The 23,298-nt window shown below is 36.8% G+C and overlaps 1 protein-coding gene and 1 long non-coding RNA gene across 5 annotated transcripts in view; both read left to right on the forward strand.

Moving 5' to 3' along the window:
- LOC107670015 (uncharacterized) overlaps window positions 1–23,298 on the forward strand; it is a 718,471-nt gene that overhangs the window by 387,926 nt on the left and 307,247 nt on the right. The gene's annotated exons all lie outside the window — the stretch shown is intronic.
- LOC107669973 (collagen alpha-1(XVI) chain-like) overlaps window positions 1,364–23,298 on the forward strand; it is a 64,820-nt gene continuing 42,885 nt past the window's right edge. For 2 of the 4 annotated variants that reach the window (XM_016462410.1, XM_016462424.1), the window contains exons 1-8: window positions 1,364–1,564; window positions 5,807–5,900; window positions 9,846–9,914; window positions 11,189–11,306; window positions 16,702–16,825; window positions 18,080–18,361; window positions 19,145–19,225; window positions 21,554–21,628. In XM_016462410.1, the coding sequence (XP_016317896.1) occupies window positions 5,825–5,900; window positions 9,846–9,914; window positions 11,189–11,306; window positions 16,702–16,825; window positions 18,080–18,361; window positions 19,145–19,225; window positions 21,554–21,628 (825 nt within the window). In that variant the 5' untranslated portion in view covers window positions 1,364–1,564; window positions 5,807–5,824. The remainder of the gene's footprint in view (window positions 1,565–5,806; window positions 5,901–9,845; window positions 9,915–11,188; window positions 11,307–16,701; window positions 16,826–18,079; window positions 18,362–19,144; window positions 19,226–21,553; window positions 21,629–23,298) is intronic. The other 2 variants (XM_016462435.1, XM_016462417.1) reach the window with 1 other exon arrangement.

Raw genomic sequence — 23,298 nt, forward strand, 5'->3', positions numbered from 1 at the left:
CACACACCAAATCTGCAAAACCATACACTAATTCTCAGCCTTTGACTCAAGTTTTCAATTTTTCAAAAACACTTTTTGCAAAACAGCACACAGTTCTCTATGTAACACACAAAAATCTAACAGGAATTAATATGGCAAAGGTGTTTGCAAATGTTTGCTTTTGAGACGTGTTTGTGATATTTTGAATGCAGTGCTTCATTTTGCAAGAGATGTGAGGCATTTTGCATTTTGTGTGTGCAGTTCTTGGATTTGTGTGTAAAGTTTGAAAAAAAAGAGGCAAAGTTTTGAAAATGTGTGTGTAAGCAGTTGAAAGAAAAAACAGTAAGAAAAACTGTAATAACTAGATTGAAACGTTTGAAAGACAAATTTATGCTGGCTTGTCTTAAAGTATTGTTTAAAAAACATAAATGGTTTGGTAGATGTTCTCGATGTTTGCTAAAGTGTTGCTAGGATATTCTGGGTGGTGGTTGCTAGGCTCTTGCTATGCAGTTGCTGGGGTGTTGCTAGAGTATATGGTTGGTCCCACGTCTTTTAATAACAGAAAATCAAACATTGTTTTCAAAACTGATCCAGTTTCAGTGCTTTGATAATATTGTATTTCTTTCTAATGTCAGGCAATTCAAAAGTTTTTGTTGCTCTTAAAATTGCACTAAACGCGATTATACCATCTAAGTAGCCTATGTGATTTTAATAGAACCGTCCGCATGTCTTCTTTTAATAGAACCGCATGTCTTCTTTAGTGATACTAGCTCAGAAACATTTATAACCTGTTGAAGTTTATGTTGTGTATTGAATTGGTGCAATGATGGATATTGAAATGTTATTTATTTTTCACTTTAAACAGTATAGATGATTACTTAATGGTAATACAATATTTGTGAACACAACTGTGTATGTCAGACCATAAATCCCCAAAAACTATGCATGGGGGCTTGCTTTGGTGTTGCCACCCCTCACAGACCCCATGCCACCCTAAAAATTATTTTCTAGATCCGCCCCTGGTAACAGGAAACGCGGATAATTCAATCCACATCGTTTACCGCCAAAGTTGAAACAACAGAACAAGGACCAGACGACCCATTGCCGTTTAACCATATGGTTACCATCAAAACTGTGGCAGTAGTTTGTAATATTTTGCCTTTGGTATTCAGTCACATATGACCCGTCTTACCCACAGCGTTGTCTGCATTAGCATGACCTCAGATAAGTTCCTCAGTCGTGGAAGCATAGTTGAAAAGGAGAAATCAAACAAAGCAGGACTTGTGGGGGGCGGCAGCGGAAAGAAAAGCCTGAGGCGCGTTTCCACACTCCGCCGGGGCAGTTGATGATGTCATCAAGCGTATCCTGGAGATTCTCCCATCGAGGAACGACAGTGAAGGGAAAGTTTATTAAAACAACTCTGAGGGGAGGGGAGAAAGAAGTTGGAGAAGGAGAACTCCCAGGCAAAAACTTTATCCACGCTAGAGAGAGGACTCTTGGAAGCTCTTTCAGCAAACTGGATTACACTATAGAGTTTTCTGCGGATTAATGCAGCCATAATTCATTGGATTAACGATCACAGAAGGTAAAATTATGTGTTTTTGGTTCTGACATATCGGGAATCTTTACGGGGGCTAGGATCCTTGCAAACTCCCCGGAGATAGCTATAGATTACGTTTTTATGAATTATTATTTAGGCTACTGAAACGGGACATTTGTAGCCTATTCTATATAGTTTAAAAAATAATGTATTAGTCAATATACTGTATGCATATAAGCACCCCTTTAATGCTTTGTGGGGATGCAAATAATAGGAATGTTTCTTTCTATATTGTAGCCGATTTAATGTATTTCCTTCATTCAAATGTGCTGTTCACATCGTTTTTCGGTGCAGTTTTCATTACAGTTTTAATGTGCCACGTGCTGTCGGATTGCACTTGCAATTAGTGCAAATGGTTTTTCCTTTATCACTTTTTACCACTTTGGTTTGTGGTAAAAACTTTTTGACTTGTTGCCCTAATCTTGGCCCCCTAGCGGTAGAGCGTTATAACTCGCGCGCTCCGGGTATTCAGATCGCTGCGCTTTATTATAATTTGCTGCATATTTTTATTATGTTTGTAATAACAAAAACAAACAATACGAACAGAAATGTTCATTTTTGTAATAATTGTAGTTTGTTATTTAAACAAAGAGTGTTAAATGTTGAAAAACGGAACGAACAAGAGACCAATAAAACAGCATAAATGAGGGGGGGAAATGCTATTTCGCTTAGTTATAATACATATTATATTTAATAACAATATTACGTAAATTTCATTTGCCTCTATACTTTTATGCAAGTCATTGCAGTATCGTTTAAAGTAATATATATAAATAAAAATTGTCTAAGACAGAATACGCGCTGCTTTTTCCACCAGCATCTGGACAGCTGCGTGTCACAGTGACGTTTGGAATATGATCACATCCCTGTGATGCTGTCAGCATGAGGAGGAGGGGACTCATCTGCACTCTGCAGCTGTGCAATCTAACACTTCTCTCAGATATTTTTTTATATATATTTTTAGACACTTCAAATTTTGCTTGTCAGCAGTGATGCAACTTTCAAAGTGTTATCAGGACACTTCTTTAATGCAACCCCCTGGCAAGGTACTTTTTAAATTTAATACAGACCATAATTCATTAATAATCTCTTTCTAAACCTTTTCAGTTTACTGTCTGCTTAAGGGTATACAAAGGGATTGTTTTTTTAATTCAGCCCGTGGGAGTGGAAAAAATGCATGCTCTTTCTGATGATAAAACCATCTGCTGCTAATGCAGGGGAAGACAAGGTGAAGAGACGTTTGCAGCATAACTTTTAGACACAGACTATTCCCATTTGCCGGATTTGCCACACATTCCCATCACTAATTAGGTCTAGTTTGACAAACCAAGCTTCAAGCAAACCAGTCTCTGCCTTGAGTGAGAAGAAAGACGCTGTATCAAAAAAAAAAAAAAGGATAGATGCTCCTTTGGAGAAGAATGATTGCAAAACAGCTGTAATTGAAGGTTAAACAGTGCCGCAGACATGATTACAAATGCCACAGACCCCATTATAAATCTCTGGATTGCTCTCTGCTTGTGTTTGATGTGACTCTCTAGCTCGCAGGTTCTTGTAACCAAATGCTGTGTGCTCTTTCGAAAAAATTGGGTATATGCACCAGGTTCAGTCTAACTTTCTGTTTAACTTTTAGATTGTTTGTGATGCCATATCATTAGGCCTTCAAACCAGTGACATTTTTAGCACCCTGCCTTCCCAAAATAGTGATTTTAAGAGGTGTTTATAACCCAGCGATTAACTGACAGCACTATATACGTAAAATAGGCATAAAAATATGACTTGTTGCTTGTTTGCACTACTCTGACGAGAGAGAGAGAGTTTAGCGCTCCCTCTTTCCCTGAGCTCTCAGACTCTGACATGAAAACAACACACTACACGCCTTCTTGACAGCCTCCTTCCTGTCAGCGGTCTGCGAAACAAAATGACTGTAGACATTTTAACAATAGCTAATTAAAGCGCTTGTTTATTAAAAATGCACATTGTCGCTTTTAACCATTCTCTTAGATGGCCCCGAATTATTGTTTTCGCATGCATAGATTGATTGTAACTATCAATCTTGCATTGAAACACTGTGAATTGTCGCCCCGGTGCGTTTGTAGCCCACATACTTGATTCCCTAACTAGTGCTTTTGTCATTTCAACTGTAGACATTCACTTCAGATTGCCGGGCACTGAGCCAAGACAGAACGCAAGAGAGACTCTTTCCTTTATCTGCGTGGTCCAGCTGTTCTCGCTGCACGGCAAACAAAGTGAAAAGGGAACAAAACAAGCACAAGCTTTAATTTCCATTCCGTTTTCTGTGCGTGGAAGCGAATGGTAATGAGAAATTGCCCAGAGGTATTGAATACAGGTAATGGAGTATCTCCGCCTCGCTCACCTGAAATGGATGTTGTCTTGTTTACAAGAACACTGTTGATTTTGCAGTTAGAAGCGAGCTGGAATGTGCTTTGTAAATAACTGAATCAGAATGATACAAAAAGACATTTGGACGGCCGGTGAGAGAAGGTAGAGTGTTTCTCATCTTCAGGTGATAGCGTATAGCCTACTCTGGGGTGGTGTTATTTCGCATGAAACCTGCACTTTTGGTGTCTCAACTGGTATAGAGCCTACAGGTTATATGACCTCAGTCGGAGGATGCAGATTAAGTGTTGCCTGCACACACATCACCAATGGGCTGAAATTTACAAGAAAGCCATAAAAGGACGAGGAGTAGACCTTCTCCCCTCGGGCTTTCTGACTAATGCATCACTCTGACAGGTTCTTGTCCAGACATGCCAGTGAGGGTCACTTTGAGTGAGCAGCATGTCTGTAAACGGGAGGTGGTGATGGTTCTGTGAACACAGGTAAATATATCTGAGGCATGCTTGATAGTCCAGTTGGGTTCATTCCTTTGTTACAAGTAATTAAAGGTGCTGAATCCCTCCATATGCACTGACATAACACACATAATACATCAGTACAGTTTTTTTTTTTTTTATGGTAAACAAATCTTTTTTTGTTTTTGTTTGTCAACATCCTGTATCAGCTATTTTAGTATTTTGTATGATATTACCTTACTACTCTCCTGGTATCTTTTCTCTATAATTAATCATATTAAAATTTAATTATTATTTTTTTTTATCAGCAAGGATGCATTATTCATCAAAGAATCCTGAAAAATACACTAAAACATTAAGGAGCACTGTTTTCACTAAACAACTGTTTTCAACATTGATAGTAAAGTAAATGTTTCTTGAGCTTCAGATGAGCATATTAGAATGATTTCTGAAGGATCGTGTGACACTGAAGACTGAATTAATGATGCTGAAAATTAACCTTTGCATCACAGGAATAAGGTGTTTTAAATTGTAATAATGTTACACAGTATTACTGTTTTACTATATTTCTAATCAAGTAAATGCATCCTAGGTGATTATACAAAACTAATTGCAAAAACATTTAAAAGATCTTACCAACCCCCAAGCTTATGTAGTGTACTCTGCATAACATGCAGATTTTCTTGTGCATAAAATACTTAATGTATGCTATACCCCACAATGCATTATGTTCTACCTTTAATATCAGCTGCATATTTTAACGTGTCTCCCTTGACTTAATTATTATACCATTTATATATAAAAAAAAAATGGTATAAAAAATGCAAATTATTTTTTTATTTCCAAGATGATAACTGGATAACACTTGAACGAATTAAACATGAAACACATGAGTTCATGCACAGTGGATATGGCTGATGTTTCACATATCTATATATATAAATATCAGGCAGTATACAGCGTATATTTAGTATTCAGTGTGGTGAACCATTGTGTTGCTGTGTATGTGAGAGATGACACTGTTACTGAGAGGGACAGATGGACACAATAATGATAATCGTCAAACGTCATGGGTTACAAAGCTTTATTGGAAATTCTTTGGATCATTAGCACAATTTATACTCTAAAAAAGCACCCATCCAACCTAATAGGCACCATTATTAATCTGGCCATTAACCGCTGTATTGATTATGACTGCTCCCACATGCTTTCTTACACTTTCCAGCAATTATTTAGAAACTATTTTTATTGCAGATGTATGGTATTAAATGTAAAACAATGGCAATGTGTCAAAAGGCGTACCAATGAGCTAATAACAATATTTCGTAACACACCATTTTCCTGATTATTTACACTTGTCTCTGTCTGCTGTTTCCTTCTCACCTGTTCACTTATTCTTTTTTATCATGGTTAGGTGCTGAAGGAGGGAGTCATGAGGGTCATCTGCTCCTCTCTGGTGCTTCTCACCATCTGCTTGGTTCCCGGGGGTCATCTGGCATTAGCTGAAGGTAAGGGCCTGGTCTCCAAATCAATGGATGACTTTGTCAAAGGCTAGTTCAAACAGCTAAGATTCTGTATGTTTAATTCATACTACTGCCAACATAACATTCTGAATATTTGAAGGAATAGTTAAAGGGGTAGTTCAGCCAAAAATTAAAATCCTGTCATCATTTACTCATCCTTATGTCATTCTAAACCCATTTTTTTTCCATCTATGGAATGTAAAAGGAGACATTTTGAAGACATCTTCTGGTCCTTATTCTTAGTCCCCATGGAGACAGACAATTTCTAGCTTCAGAAAGCATAATGCTTCAAAAGCACCATAACAGTGTTTAATACAGCTTGTGAACTATATCCCAAGTCCTTACAAATCAAACCATAGTTTTGTTTTAGAAACATAAAGGCATTAAATTGGTTATCCGCTGAACTTGAGAACCACTGCGAATGGATGAATGAATCTGTTGAACTCAAGAACCAGTTTGATTCATGGACAGAGGATTCAGGTTGGTTTGTCAACCAGATACAGAGATTCACTGAAAAATCAGAAATCAAGCAGATATTTAATCTTTTTTTTTTGGCTATATGGCTTCAGAAGATTTGGAATTTAAGTTGTAGGGCGACTTTTATGATACTTTGTTGTATTTTTGCATATTGAAGCTTGAAAGTCAGCATCATAATTGCAAGAGTGACTAGCACGATTCTTTAAAATATGTCTGTTTATGTTTCATGAAAGAAATAAAGTCATGTGTTTTGAACGACATGAAGATGAGTAAATGATGACAGAAGCTATATATATATATATATATATATAGTGTGTGTGTGTGTGTGACATCTTCAATCTGAATGACCGACTACATATCATTGGTTAGCTGAATGCACTCTTTAGTGAAGCCTTCAGTGAATACATCTGCTGTGTGCTGAACGTCTGTGCTTCTCATAGCACAGATCAGAGGAGACTAGCCAAATTTGAGTTAACTCAAAGTAATCATTGCTTCTTTTCTTACAATTTCCTTTCAAATGTTGTACTTTTATAAGTTATGTTAATACTTAAAATAAAAAGGAGGGATACAAAATCTTAAAAGAACAAGGAACTGTGGAAAATGGCTCAGTGTTTAAAGAGTGATGCCATGCCTTGTTCTCTAGACTGCCAGGGCTGTGTCCCAACAATATGGTTATGGAAATTTGGTACCTTTCCATCTTTCCCCCTTACTTTCTCATACAGCAGAACTGAGTAAAGTGGGGGTCCCACGGTATTGCAGTGAGACTTTAATTTTTTTTTTCTTTCTTTTTTTCTCGAATGACACTTTGTATTCTCATTGTAATTAGGGTAATTTTAAAGAAGTTTCAGGAGTTTTGAAGACCAGCAAACTGTAACTACTGGCTATTGGCTTCATACAAGACTGACTCGTGCTCTAATAATTTTGGGAAACGTGAAGCTCTGCTTGTTTAGAGGCACAATCTCCAGTTTAAACTTTGTAAGGACTTGTCCTCTATCATTCATCACTTTATACTCTTAGAACATGCTGTTTTTGCGCCTTTGTTTGTTAGACTCTTTTCAAGCTGGGTGTCTGAGGGGTTTGAGGCAGGAGTGAGAAATGTCAACACCTCCAGTCTAATATGATATTATATAATAATCCTGTTTTATCTTATTATTATAATAATGCAAGTCTGACTGAATGTAGCCACTCTTCTACTGAATTCTGTTCCCGTTAGTGCTTCTTATGACAAAAATATTGCATAGTTTAAGAGTATGATTATACTGCTATCCTATGTTTAAGCCTAAACCGCTTTTTCAGACATTCCACAGTCAGTTAAGAATGAGATTTAAATGATGACTTCAATCAGACCACATTTGGTCATTGTTAAAGTCAACATTAGATCAAAATGAATGCAATTTATTTATTTCGTGCATGTTCGGAAATATTATATTCGGAAATATCGTATTCAGACATTTTTATGTGACTTTTATATGACTTCTTTCTTTTGCATTTCTGTTCTAATTGCATCATTTGCCATTTCATCACTATGTAAAATTGTGCTCAGAACTGATGTATGATTGAACAAGCTAACAAACTAACCCCCAAAAAACCTTTTCCCACATTCAACCACCTCCACTTATCCTGGGTTTGTTTCACATGGTGGATGGCAGGTCTCTAGGATGACTTTTCTCACCCCCAGCTGTGCAAATCCCCAATTGACTTTCTCCTTAATGAGTTTCTCCAGGCCAACTCTGAGACCTAAAAATATACAATAAACAATATGCAATCAGGGACAAATAGAGCAGAGGCTGCGGGAGTGATTCTGAACAAGAGTAGGATGCAGTATATCACTTTTATGAGCTTTCGAGATAATGTTAATGAGGAGACGTTTTGACTGAATCCAGGCAAGGTGAAGAACTTTTTTCTTCTACCCTTTTTAAAATGGATGTTTCATTCTTCTGGTAAATAAAGGATTTTTTATTTCTAAGAACCTCACAAGTGTCTCTGGTGAAGCAGCCCGTACAGGTACGTATCACTAAATTAAAAGAAGGCTGAATCTTAACCTATGAAATCTTAAACCCCAGAAATCTTCTCTCCACTTCAAACTCTAGCACTCTCTGCGTTGCTTGATGACGTGTCTGTTCTCCATGCGTTTGAAATGCACCTCTCCTCCCCTTGCATTCAACTTTCCATCATTGCCTCAGGAGTGAGAGCCGCCTTCAGCTTTCCAATCTCCTCCCTGACATCTCCGCATCTTAATCCCGCCTTTTTGCCATCTGAAAGCAGAGGGGCTTTGTAGAACCAAGAAGAAAAGGGATTTAGCCGAGTCTGTCTGATTTCAAAAAGTGAAAATGCGAGAACAATTCAAAATGAATTCTTTATCTGTCAGAGAAGTTTTTGTTGGAGACATTTCCTCCCTATCTGTATGTGCTGAGTTAGCTGTGGAGAGATTCAGGTGTTGTAGATTTAAAAAGAGCTCTTTGTAACTTGACAGGGGAAGAATATGAGTTAGAAAACCCATCACCAGTTCTCCTCCGCCACTGGAAGCTCAACGAGACGGCTCTGAGCTGCTTCTCTTTGTTATTGCTTGAGTTTCTCATACTCATCTGATCTCTGAAACATCGAAGTGACAGTTTCGCTACACAGCAGTAACTTGCTAATGCACTTTGATTGATGTACGTGTCTTTGAGCCAATCAAACCATGCTGATTAAAAACTTTTCTCATCTCAGGCGCCTTTGACATGCTTCTTCACAAAGAAAAAGTCTTCTTTTTGAAATGCTTTGTCCTAATCTGAATTTTTCAGTGTTTGTGGATCATGGAAAAAGACATGGAAAGATATATATACAGAATCATAATGAATCAAAATTATATTTTGAGTGGATTTTAAATGCGACATGTTCCTCAAAAAGTTGTTTACATCAAGTTGTACAATATTTATGAGCAAAAAGTCATGATGGTTGTCAGTAAACTGGATGGTGATAATTTGCTGTCAAGATCAGATTTCCTTTGTTATTTATTTTGAATATATTTGTTTATGCATACACACACAGAGCACTAAGTGAGCCAAAGAAGATATGTGACATCCTTGCTAAAAGTTCAAACAGTTGAATTCCACCGGATGTATCATACCACAGGATGTACTTTGGCGGAACCTTTTTAAAGTTAGGTCTTTTTCATATGTAGTCCATCAGTCGAGAGTGCGTCAGACCACCTGTCATTGTCTTTGCCACCAGGCAGTGAGAGTGATTCTTTCAGACAAGAGCATGTTATTTTTAGCCCCATTTATATCTTAGATGGTGTCTGTCTCCCTTCAGACAATCTTTGATCCCCTCAACTTGCTCACCTCATGTTCAGGACCAAGTTTTGACAGGACTCCTCATGATCGGGTGTAAAATCAAGTTGTTTTATGCAAAACCTTTCACCGGTGGCAGGACAAAATCTGCTGCAACTTGACTGCTTCTCTGTTTCTACAGGTGTCAGCTGCCCGCCCATACAGGTAGAAGAATGGAAGTTTCCTCAAACTGCCAGACACAACATTACAGGTAAATACTGCTGCTAATGGACCTCCCTTAATGAAACTTGAAAAAAAATCATCATCTGTTATCATTTACTCATCTCAGTTTGTCCAATAGCACATGATGTTCTTGATCTTCTGAGGAACACAACAAGAGATATTTAGTTGAATGTCCAACCTGCTCTTTTCCATAAACGAAAATGAATAGTGATGGAAGGTTGTCAAGCTCTAAAAATACAATAAAAGTAGTCCATATTACATGTACGCTACATTCCAAGTGTTTTAATATGATAGCTTTGTGTGAGCAACAAACCAAAATTTAAGTTATTGTTCACTGGTTTGAGCTACTGTAAATGAGTAGACAAAAACTTTCATTTTTTAGTGAACTATCCGTATTGTCATGATTTTAATAATTTAATAATGGCGAACCACTATTTAGGGGCCATTCACACAGGACTTGTTCTTGGATTCTGTGATGTTTTTTTTATAAGTAATACATTAAATAGGGATTGACAATTGATTTCAAACTTTGTTAAAAATACAGTACAGGAAAAACAGGAATACTGTAAAATAATAGTACAACTTCTAACATTTTTAACCAATTTCAATTTTAATTTATTTAAACAAAATTGTGTTTTCTAAGGTGGCAAAAAATACGAGATGGTGGGAAAATGCTTTTTCATTCTCTGAGGTTTTTCTCCCCACCTCATTTTATTTCCATCACAAAAGTTTTACGAGCATACGCAAAGTTTCTCGAGGAAGCACACAAGTATTTATTTTATTTTGCATCATCATGTCCCCTTAGGGGCTCCATAATTCATGATATCAAAGCTGAATTTTCAGCAGCCATTTACTCCAGTCTTTAGTGTCACACAGTCCTTAAGAAATCATTCTAATATTCTAATTTGGTGCTAAAGAAACATTTCAATGCTGACTTCTATTTTCTTCAGCTTTGTACACAACAACATTTCAAATTATTATTATTATTTTGCATAGTATATCCAAAAAATGGGAAAGAAGTTCACTCTACATAATTATGTGAATGTACTGCCATCTGCAATCATTCAAGCCTTTTAATACACTTAATAAAAGCCCAACTGCCCATAAAGGCAGTCTAAGGAACAGATTCTGTTCATGAGCTGAAAGATATAAATGCTCCCAGTGTTAAGGTCCCTCCTTTGGCCTTACATGAATTGAAAACTGCCACAGCAGAGTTGATACATAGCATAGGACATGTCAACTAGCAGCTCACTGATTTATTAGCCTGAGGGGTGGTAAATGGATTGATTGCCCGATCTGCAGGTTTCAATCTGGCACGCAGTTTCTCCCTGTTGAAGAACAGCGAGGTCAAGAAGATCCGAAACCCGAGAGGGCCTGTCATCCTTCGCCTTGGGAAAGTACAACTCATCCAACCTACAGAGTACATTTTTTATCTTTCCTCTTTTGTTTGTCTTGGTATCTATTTTTTCTAAGATTCTAAGAGAGGGAAAGTTATTTTCCATCATTTTCTATGACCCTTCATGGTCAATTATAGAAAAAAAAACTACATTATATCTAACTACCTGTATCTAAAAGCAATAAAACATACAGTACAATAAGACAGAATTGCAGAACTTCTAGAAGTATTCTAGCAGGTCACTACAAGCCTCAAATTCCTAGCCGTTGACTGTTATTTGGTCTAACATTTACAGTACGCTAGCATCATGAAGGAATTGCAATAATGTCACTAGAGAGATTTTCACTTCCTCCTTAAGTTACGTCCATCTTGCTGCAAATAAACATTTCAGCGGATTACACTCTGCTTTGTGCTTTTACACAGAAATGCTGTTAAATTTTTTATTAACAATAACTTTAAGTGCTTTTGGTGAGACCTCAAGCCACAGTAACAATCCATTTTATGACAATGCTTTTACTGAGCCGTGCGTAGATGAAAAATGACAATGATATAAGCTAACGGGTTCTGTTTCCTCTGGTACTGTATGTTGGGATGAGAAAGTCAGTTTGCATTGCTTTAGACTACACGTCAGCTTCCTTATTAGAATTTCCTGTTATGCTTCTCTCATGTAGACTTAACAGAAATGAGAGCGTTTGAGTCAAATAGGTCAGAGGAGTAATATTGAAGCTCTCGTTCTTGTGCTGGACTGTATAACCGTTTTATACTCTTTTTTTGTACTTGCTCTGTCCTCGATCTGCAGCGTATACACTGTGTCATGAATTCACAAACACAAATGGTGTCCTTCAAAAGCCTTGCTCGGACAGGACTACTTTTCTCTGAGAAGGTTACGGGACTTTTTGTTGTACAGGCTAACTTGTGGATCTCATAAGAGCTTTTCACATTTGAAATAGTTAATCATTCTAAACGCCAGGTAAAGAGAACCCTGGGTTATCTTGCTTTGCATTAAACACTGCTCATACTTTACCCGGGGTTAACAATTTATCCTGGGTATTCATAAGCTGATGTTTCACACTGTACATTCCTAAACCCAGGGTTTATATTCTTATTAGCATATTTGCGGTGTAAGTGTCATTGATTGGACGAACGTGGCATGCAACATTTACTTAATGGCTCTAGCATTGCGCATCCTCTTATTATATATTGGCGACAGTATTATCAAATTTTACATTCACTTTCTGTGAGATAAAGTTTAAAGTAAAGTATATAGCGGCAACAGTATTATCAAGTTTTACACAATGGACTTTTCTGACTATAAAGTTAGGAATGAAACGGTCTCTTCTTTACATTCTTTACTAATGTCATCATTTGACATTTTTTCCTGTCAAGTGCTGAAATGTTTATACAACATGCTATGTTTCCGTGCCTGACCAAATCATGTGAATATGAGGCACGTGATTGGTTGTTGGCTGCTAAGCGTGTAGCCGTAACATTCTAACGCATATTTCGTACTGTACACGGTTGACACCGAAATGCAGGGTTAACACAGCTAAAACACTGCTTTCATAACACAGGGTTTCTGTGCTTCTAAATTGAAAAGTATGAAACGTACCTTTACCTGGGGTTAAAAGCAGAGTTTAGAATGACGGTAACGCAAGGTCAAGCGCTATGTGAAAAGCCATATACAAATTAAATAAGTATTTAACTCTAACTACCTCTGTAAACATTTTGGAGGAAGTGGGATTGTATTTTGATCCAAATTGCTACATTTGTTTCATCATATTCTAGTTAAGGAATTTCAATAGTTAACAATTGAAGAGTTTATTTGCAAAAACAGACAACCCCCGTTTTTTAAAGGTTCTAAAATCATGGTTTTTATTATGTTATCATGTTTTTATTGTTAGTTAGCTGTATTTTTTAGTTATTTTTACTTAATCAAAATAACCCAACTGCAGTTTGACTGAGATTAATTGGAATGCACAATGAAAAAACATGATTTTTGAAAACTGTTAAAAACAAAGTTATCTGTTTTTGCAAATGAACTCTTCAATTGCAATTCAAGCATCACCTAGAAAACAAATTCTTTCCAAAAGGGCTAAAGACTGAGAGTTTGAAACCTGTAGAGGTTTTGAGTGACATTAACTCCATTATTATGCTATAATGGACACGGAGATAATATATTGTCGTTATCTCCCTCCCTCCTGAATAGTTACCCATTTGTTTTCAGATGTTTGGACATGTGATCTGTTGTCACTAATAGTGCTTAAGCAGCTGTTTATCTCCCTGTCATGAAATAATGGCTGTTCCCTGGCTGACATTCCCTTTAGAGAGAGCTGCTTGGCAGTTGCAAATAAACACAAGGATCTGACACAGCTTATCTTGGTGCTTGCATTGAAAGAAATGTGACTTAAAGGGGTCATATGATGCGATTTCAATTTTTACTTTCTCTTTGGAGTGTTACAAGCTCTTGGTGCATAAAGAAGATCTGTAAAGTTGCAAAGACTAAAGTCTCAAATCCAAAGAGATATTCTTTATAAAAGTTAAGAGTCAGCCACGCCTACCTAAAATGGCTCGTTCTAACACGCCCCACATATCTACGTCACGATGTGGGAAGATTTGCATAACGCCGCCCAAATGTTCACGCAAAGAAAGAAGGCGTAACTTTTATTCTCGCTGTAGTATTGTTGTTGCTCAAGCCCGCCGCCTCTGCTCTCTCTAGCCCCCGGCCTCTGCTCACTCTAGGCCGCCGCCACTCACTCTATGCCAAATACACAAAATAATGTTATTTTTAGCTACATCATATGACCCCTTTAAAGGTTAGGAATTTGGATCCAGATGTTAGGTTGGAGGTCTCTTGAGAACTCTTATGTGAGATTCATAAAGGATCACAACAATGGTACAAAATGTGGTCATACTTGTTAATACACAAAAGTCAGATTTAAATTTTTCTCATCAAAATGCTTTCTTATTCTGTCCTATACCTCCTTTAGTTGCAGTAATAGTTGTGTTTTGCTTGGAAGTTGTACAGTTTGACCTTCTGAAACTTTAAAAGGAAAGGCAAAGATACACACAAACAGACATACTCAAATCCCCCCATCATCAGGTAGTTCCTCTCTAAGAATGGGTTTTCCAGAGCCCCAGGTGCTTTCCTCATTTGAAACCTGAGCTCTTTTTCTCCTGCTCTAAATCTCATCTCAGCCAGAGAGAGCGAGAGCCTGTGCTCCAAACTCACTCGATATGGCCGGCTTACTGCAGAAGGGGGGAAAAAAACAGGATTCTTTCTCCATAAATAGTCTCCTACATTCTCTTTCTATGAGATAAAGTTTAATGTAAAGTCTTGTCAACCGGTCTCTGACACTTTATAGCAGCAGATGGTGTTTAAATTGTTAGGCCACCTCTGTGTTAGTCATTCTCTTAGTTTAGACTTAACTTCTATTAGGCTTGTAATAGAACTGTCTAACTCTTGCTTTCCTTTATCTTGAATTTCACCTCACCTTGGAGAGAGATGGAGGGTGTAGGTTTGAGTGTGTTTACTCAGGTCTTTGTATTTGTGTCCAAGAAGAAGTGCAAAAAATTGGGGGGCTGATAAGAATAACTGATAATTAGCAGCTTCTTGTGGCTGATACTGATAATGAAGCTTTGTGGTTTTTCTAAGTAATTAGCTAATTAATTAAAAACTGCTCATTTGACACCAAATAAATGCTGTTTAAAAGCTTTGAACTTTACAATTAATATAGGCGATGGCATTTTCGAACCGTGACCCCAAAACCGATGTACCGAACCGTGACTTCTGTGTACCGTTACACCCCTAGTGTTATATATACAGATTAAAAGTATCAACTAGTGGAATACAACAAGCATATTCGTTTTATTCACATACAATACCGTTCAAATAAGTTTGGGGTTGGAAAGTAGTCTCTTATGCTCACCAAGGCTGAATTTCTGCATTGAATTTTCAGCAGCTCTTACATTAATCATCAGTGTGTCACATTATCATTCAGAAATAATTATAATATGTTCAAATAAACATTTTATCATTGTTGAAAACAAAGGAACTCGTGAAATTCATGATGCATAACATAAAAAAAAAGCATGTGAATGGTAGAGTATCTTGCTCAAAAATACACAAGTTGGCTGTTTGTCCATTAAAAACCGCTTGACGGAGAGTGGTGCAGTATTAGCTCCTATGCATTGTTGCTAATATAAACACAAGGATGTCTGTATGAAAATAGTGCTTATTAGATTCTGATTGGTGCGTTGATTTAAAAGTGACATTGATTTAAACACACTACATTTCAAAAGTGTTAAAGCTATTTTCACAGTACTGAAATATTAACAGAATATAAAAATGGGATTTTGTTACTTTTAGTAGATGATTCCAATTAAAACGTGCCCAAGCATATCAAAGCCAAGTGTGTAATTCTTGAGATAATCATCACAGAGCAACATGACATGCTAACTTGGCTAAAAAAACTACAGTTTTATAGTACACGCCATACACATGAGGCTGTTTAGGTCACAGATATTATGAAACAAAATAAATAAATTGCCGCAATCGAAAATTGGCTAAACATATTGGCAGTAATTCCAGTAATAGCATTGATAATAATGATTGAACTTGTCATCATAATAATGATTGAACTAGTTATTTTCCGACAATATATATTGCACTTCTATTCTCAATATATAGATCTGCTATATGGGACACTAATATTGAAATAAATAAAAAAATCATTAATCTTTGCTTCATTATGGCTCTTTCAGTGGAGTAGTTTTGTTCTGTAATATCAACAAGAAATCTTTGAAAGGAATATGTACCACATTCCCTGTCATAACAAGTTTAATCCTGTACAATCTCTCTCTCTCCCTCTCTCTCTCTCTCTCTCTCTCTCTAGTGTTTAGTCCTGATTTCATTTTTTCCTCGAGGTAGACTGGCCTCACTGTTATTACTTTGGATTCCAGGTCTCTGTTATAAATCATTGTCATCTCATTTTAGAGACAAACACGCTACCTGCTCATTGTTGTGCGTGTTATGTGTTCATGTTTATGTGCTTATGATCAGCTTCCCGTTGTTCCATGACTTGCGTGTGAATAAACTCCAGTACCGAGTGTATGTGTGTGTATATTTGGGATGGTAAACACATTCCTGGAGTTTGCCTGCCCTTGACCCACCAAGAGGCAGGCAAACTGTTTATCTAGCGAGAGATAGAAGTTGAGAATGAAGATGAGGTTTGCTGAGCTGCATTTCTTTTCAAAATTAGTGTCAGGGGTTATCCCTATATCTGTATCCACAGCACCATTAATACAGAGATACTCCCCCTTCTGCTAGCATTCAGACTGTTTCTTTACTCTTACGACCAGCTGCTCCACATTTATTTGTTTGTACGTGTACTGCAGTCTAACCGCACACTTGTCTCCTCAGTCAAGTGTTTTCTCATGGACTTCCAGAGGAGTTCACCCTGGTCTTTACCCTGCTGCTGAAGAAGAAATCTTTGAATGATAACATTTACCTGTTCCAGATATCAGATGAACACGGCTATCCTCAGGTGTGTGTCCACTTTCCGCTCAAGTCCATAAATCTGTGCCTTTAGGAACTGCTAATTATAGAGCTGCATTCTAAATCATAAAATACTAATTGCTGATTATTTTTTTAAATATTGGAAAAAAATGTGACAGACTGAGTAGTGCTGATAGCAGCACACTTACCCATGACATGTATATAAGCCAATAAAATTGCAAAAATGACTGAAAAATTGTAATATTGTAAAAAGGTGAAGATTTTTAGTTACTCTTTTAGAAAATTACATTGTTACACCAGTAGGTGAAGACAGGTGACTGTTTATACAGTAAGCAAATCATTGAATCATTCATTTAATCAACTCTAATCAACATTCATGTAATAACTGAATTAAAAACATGTTTAATTCAGGACTGAAACAAGAATGAGTCATTGAATAATTAACTCAATTGATTTGTTCAAAACTGATTCATTCAGGTACAAAAATATGTGAGTGGGTCATTGAATCACATTTAAATTGATTAATTCAAATTCATTGGTAACACTTTACAGTACGGTCACTTTTTAATGTATTCACTAAAATTAACTAATGAGCAATTCATTTGTTACAGTATTTATTAATCTTTGTTAATGTTAGTTAATAAAATAAATTTGTTCATTGTTAGTTCATTTTAGCTCAGGTACATTAAATAATGTTAACAGATACAACTTTAGAATTTAATAATGTATTGGCAAATGTCGAACTTATCATTAACTATGTTTTTGAATTATTTTTCATAGTTCATGTTAACTAGCCATGCTGCTTATGTTTTATACGTGAGTTTTGCATTTCTGACTTAAATATACTATAGGTTTATGCGATAGAGCTCTTGAGTACTTAGTTAAACATATTTCATTTTAAAGCTACTTGATTATGCTACACCAATACTAACACTATGCGAGAATTATGTGAGAAATATGACTTTGGCACATAAATAAAACAAGTTAAAGAAATAGTTAAATAAATAAAAAATTAGAAATGTGAAAATTAAAAAAGATATGCCTTATGACAAGCATCTTAATCTTAAACGATTATATGCACTTTTGCCGTGATAAACAGCTAAATAATTTATTGTTATGAAATAATAAAAAATATATATATATATATATATATATATATATATGTATATTTATGGCCAACAGGTATGGCAAAATGCTCATTTTGGACCCTGTACTACAGCCTCAACATAATCACATTTTCTAAATAAAACTCTCTTTTTCCCTATTTATCACACTCCTTTAGTTCTCACTGGACTGGGGTGGTCCAGATGGTAACCTGGCCCTGCGGGTGAGAGGGGCTGACCCTGAAGGGTCCATGGTGGGGTGTGTGTTCAAAGGTGACGGTGTGGAATCCCTGAAGGACATGCGCTGGCATAAGGTGGCTCTGAGTCTGCAGAGAGATGCGGCCTCCCTGCACGTGGACTGCAGCTCCATTGAGAACAAACCCCTGGAGCTCCGTGGCCAGTTACCCATCAATGGACACACGCTGCTGGGTATGAGGGCTACTGATGCTGCCCCTGTGGAGGTGAGGACCTCTGCTGATCCTACGAATGATCGAGGCCGTATTGTGAACGTTTTACAGAGGAAGAGGCTTGCCGTATAAGAATGTCAATTACACTCTTAAAAATAAAGGTGCTTCACGATGCCATAGAAGAACCTTTTTGTCTAAATGGTTCCATAAAGAACCTTTAACATCTGAAGAACCTTTCTGTTTGACAAAAGGTTCTTTGTGGCGAAAGAAGGTTCTTCAGATTACAAAAAGGTAAGAAAGAGATGGTTCTTTAAAGAACCTTTGACTGAATGGTTCTTTGTGGAACCAAAAATGGTTCTTCTATGGCATCGCTTGAAGAACCTTTTGAAGCACCTTTATTTTTAAGAGTGTAGATGAAGGACTGCAGAAGCTTCTGGCTCCTCTGATAATTGAGCACTACACTGCTAATAGAGTAGTCGGAAGTAGATGTTTCCTATAAGCTGGCTTCCCGCAGGTTTTGCCCTAGGCATCCTGTCTGCCTGGGAAATGTGGCAGGGGTGTGTCTGTGGATGTATGAGAGACAGAAAGACTACGGGCGCTTCTCTTCAGGGCTAATGCAACTGAGCTCTCTCAGCTCGAAAAAGATGAAAAGAACAGCCCATGCTAGCCTAACCGAGTTTCAGCCATTACTAATTAATTAGTTCGTTAATCCAACCACTTAGCGAAATGATCATGTAAGTGGCCATACGTAAAGCAGTGGGGTCCAGCATTTAAAAAGCTCATTTTCTTTGTTCTTGCTCTGCTTTTAATATGCTTTCTCTCTTTATCTTTCTTCAGATTGACGTCCAGCAAGTGATGGTGTATTGTGACCCCTCTCTGGCTATCCAGGAGGCCTGCTGTGAGATACCTGGAGCTCGGGTAATAAAGTCGGAACTGTTAAAAACACTGTAAAATGCTTTTATACATGGTATTATGCGAAATTTCAAACATGTTTCGTCTAGTGAATTCATTTCTATGAGTATTCGCCCATTATGGGCTGTTAAATGGCTTTTTATGGCATTATATAGAGAGCAGGGTCTCAAGTTTTAAAATGGGTTAAAGTTTAAAATGAGATCTACACAACAAAAATGATACTTATTTGGATAGTGTTTGCTGGAAATTAACAAACATGTTAACAAAAAGTAGAAAATGGCATATTTTGTATTAGGAAAAAAAGGAAAAAGAAATCAATTCACTTCTGTTATTCGATGTCCAGTAATTAGCTATTTTGACATTATCAACATTCAATTAGTCTGAGAAATCAATCTGTCATTAATTTATTTCATTTTTAGCATAGAGGGTACCTTCAAGGCTCAGTATTAATGGTTGTCTGCATGTCTTGGATTACCATATTAAAAATAAAAATAAACGATTGAACTACGTTAAGTTGTTTGTTCAGACAAAGAAATAGTTCACCTTAAAAAAAGTTTACTCACAAACTATTTTAAATCATTTTTGGTAATTGAAATAAAATAAAATATACATGAAATAATTCAATGTAAATGAAAATGAAAATTAGAACGTTTAAACATGTTTAAGTTGAAATTCAAGTATTGAAGTGTTTCTGATTAAATGAGTGTAGTCTTGGTGAGCGTAATAGACTTATTTAAAAAAAAGTCTGTATTAAAAAATGCCTGTACTAAAAAATGTACTGACTCCTCACTTTTGAATGGTATTGAATGGTTAAAAAACAGGCAAATGTGGAAAAATAGAGAGTGAGACAGAGAGAGAAAATATAATTCAATTTTTGAGGTTAACTATTTATTCAAAAGTGAAGCAGCTTGCATCAAAGTAGCTGTGAAATTAGTTAACAGTGAGTCAGTTAACAATGTTATGGTCCCATGCATGTAAATTACATGAATAGCTATATAATTTTACCTTAGAGGTTTGAACCTACCACAATCCAAGCAAAGGTAGAATAATTTTTTAAAGGGTGAGTGTTTTTCCCAGTATTGTCAAGTAATATTTCACCCTAGCTGATGAAACATTCGCACATGTTTTCAATGATCACAGTGGAGGCAAAGCTCATGTTTTGCTGAGGAAATGGATGCATTCTTTCTGTCAAAAAATCATTGTTGTAGTTGTACTTGATGGATCAAGCTCCAGCAGCGACTCGGCTTCCATCGGGACGGCTGTGGTGGAGGAACAGCGTTTGAGTCATCGATGTGGGTGTGCTGCTTTATTTGAGGATTTGGAATTTGGTGCGTTTCTCCTCTCTGAATTGATCAGAGCTTCGGCAAGGCTTGCTGAATCGAAAAGGCTCACAGGAATGCCTCACTTGCAGATAACGTCAGCCTGTATGAAAAGGATACAGCCACCCACAGCCTGGAATAGCAAAGAAGGTAGAGATCAGGAAATGTCACCTGCGAAACTTATTTGACAAAGGAAGCGCACATGGGAATACGTACAGCCAACTCGGAGCTGGCATTTTGAAATTTGATGCGATTTTGGATCAGAGGATATTTCACAGCCAACAACTGTTAGACATAATTAGTTACATGCCAGATGGACCATTTTTAGTTTGAAAAAAAATGATTATTCCCTTTACATGTTAGTTACCTATTTGTGAGGTAAGGTATGATTAACATTAAAACCATCTGACTAAAACATCAACATGGTTGCCATACTGTGTGTGTGTGTGTGTGTGTGTGTGTGTGTATGTGTGTGTGTGTGTGTGTGTGTGTGTGTGTTTGAATGTAAGCCAACAAAGTTATTTGTGTTCTGCTGTTTTGGGGCAAATGCTCAAAGCTCCCTGCAAGCAGTGTTTAAAATGGAAACAAGGGCAACTATTTCCCCCTTGAATGCATTTGCTCTAACGTGGCTTTTTAAAAGCAGAGGAGTCAGCGATTGCATCTTGAAATGCAGAAGAAAAGATGCCTTATGTTGTAGATATCTTGAAAGACCACATTTATATCAACACCAGGAAATGTGCATGAGAAGGATTTTTTAAACATAAATCAAATCAAATCCAGTGTTGTTTTAGTGTTTTTTATATACTGTTATGGTTTTTATTCATATTAGCTTTTATTTTTATATTTTCAGGTAATTTTTTAGCAATTTTGTTTGCTATTTTATTTTATTTTATTATTTTATTTTATTAGGCAGCAAATTGAATTTTAAGTTTAAGTTCTTTTAAGTTTAAAATTTTCATCTAATATTTATATTATACCTAAATCAGTTTGACCTGTGCTCTTTGTGCTTCTCTAGTGCCCACCGGATGCTCCCAAGAGTCGACGAGCCGCAGAGAACCAGGTGGAGTTTGTGCCCAATCCCTTCGCTCAGGTAAATTAATTTGACTATTAAAAATTATAATCTTTTGCAATTAATTTGTAGATATGTTGTTGTTAAAATACAGTCCATGAACTTGCAAAGTTCAACATTTGCAAAAACAACCCTTGATACAGCACTTGAAAATGAGCCACTGAAAGTGTCTCTGAAAAGGCCTCTAATGAAACGATCTTACAGAAATTAATAGAGGGGTTGTTAGTTATTGAATGTGGGATCCTGATCTTGAGATGGTTTGAAGTGTTTGAAGACACACATGTCCTTGCTCGCAGTGGGAGCTATTAAGGGGGCATGGACAGAGAATGCATCCTTGCTTTCAAAAGCAGAAAGAATGCAATGGAATGGAACATATTGAAGAGGCCTCAAGATGCGTTTTTTAACGAGCTGTATTTTTTTATTCAATACGCTATTTTAAAATGCAACAAATATACGATAACCAACAACATCCATCAAATTAATTTGTGCTCATTAATTAATGGTGCAAACCGAACAATTCCTGTGTGCAAGCCTCAGGAAGCCCAAAGAAGTAATCTTCCTAAAATAGGTTTGCCAGTCTGTGAATATACGAATGATATATTAATTTGCAGCACCCTTTTGAGTTAAAACACTTGAATGGTGCATCCCAGCAGTATTACAGCACATAAAAAGATGACAAGATGAGCTGAAGATGTGATGTAGGCTGATAAATATTTCTCATCCTGATATATTCGACATAAAATGACACAGTTAGTGGCCATTAAGCATCCCACTAGCAGGCAGTTGAATTAACTCTTTTGCAGAAACTGGAAATCAATGTAAATTTTTGTGAACAATGCCCAGTGGGCCGTAGAAATGCTGAAATCAAATGCTCTTTTATTTTTCATACTTGCTCTTTCTCTTCTAGTGTATGCACATTTGTTCCTGCATCTACATGTTGTTCTTCTCGCCCTCTCTCTTTTTCTCTCCTGTTATTAGTAGGGATGCGCCGATCCGATATTCATATCGGGTATCGGCTCCGATAGTGCCATTTTTCTCGGATCGGGTATCCAGAACAACGGCGCCAGTGCGCTAACCACACACCAGATACAGGTGGAGAGGAGAGAGAGTCATAGAGCCAATCAAGTGGTTGGGGATTATTTGGAGGCCATGATTGACAAAGGCCAGGGGGGCAATTTGACCAGGACACCGGGGTTACACCCTTACTCTTTACAAGAAGTGCCATGGGATTTTTTTGAATGACCACAGAGAGTCAGGACCTCGGTTTAACGTCTCATCTGAAAGACAATATAATAAAAGAAAAGAAATATACATAGGCCTATATTTTTTCATATTTGTTTATTTTATTTTTCTTTATAATGAAGTATTCTGTATCTAGTAGATTGTGAAAGAATGATTATCAGTTCCACACACAGAGATATATAAATTCTACATTTATTTAGGAAAAAAACTTCACTGGTATCGGATCGGTATCGGTATTGGCCAATACCGAACCCTAGGTATCGGAATCGGTATCGGAGGCGAAAAAGACGGATCGGAGCATCCCTAGTTATTAGTGGTCATTTTGAATGTCTTTTGAATAGTTGGCCCTCATCTACAGTTAATAAGCTGTGTTTTTTGTGGGTCAATCATATATATATATATATATATATATATACACACACACACACACACACACACACAAAAAAAAA

The sequence above is a fragment of the Sinocyclocheilus anshuiensis genome, unplaced genomic scaffold, assembly GCF_001515605.1.
Source record: "Sinocyclocheilus anshuiensis isolate Anshui unplaced genomic scaffold, SAMN03320099.WGS_v1.1 scaffold253, whole genome shotgun sequence".
Lineage (NCBI taxonomy): Eukaryota > Metazoa > Chordata > Actinopteri > Cypriniformes > Cyprinidae > Sinocyclocheilus > Sinocyclocheilus anshuiensis.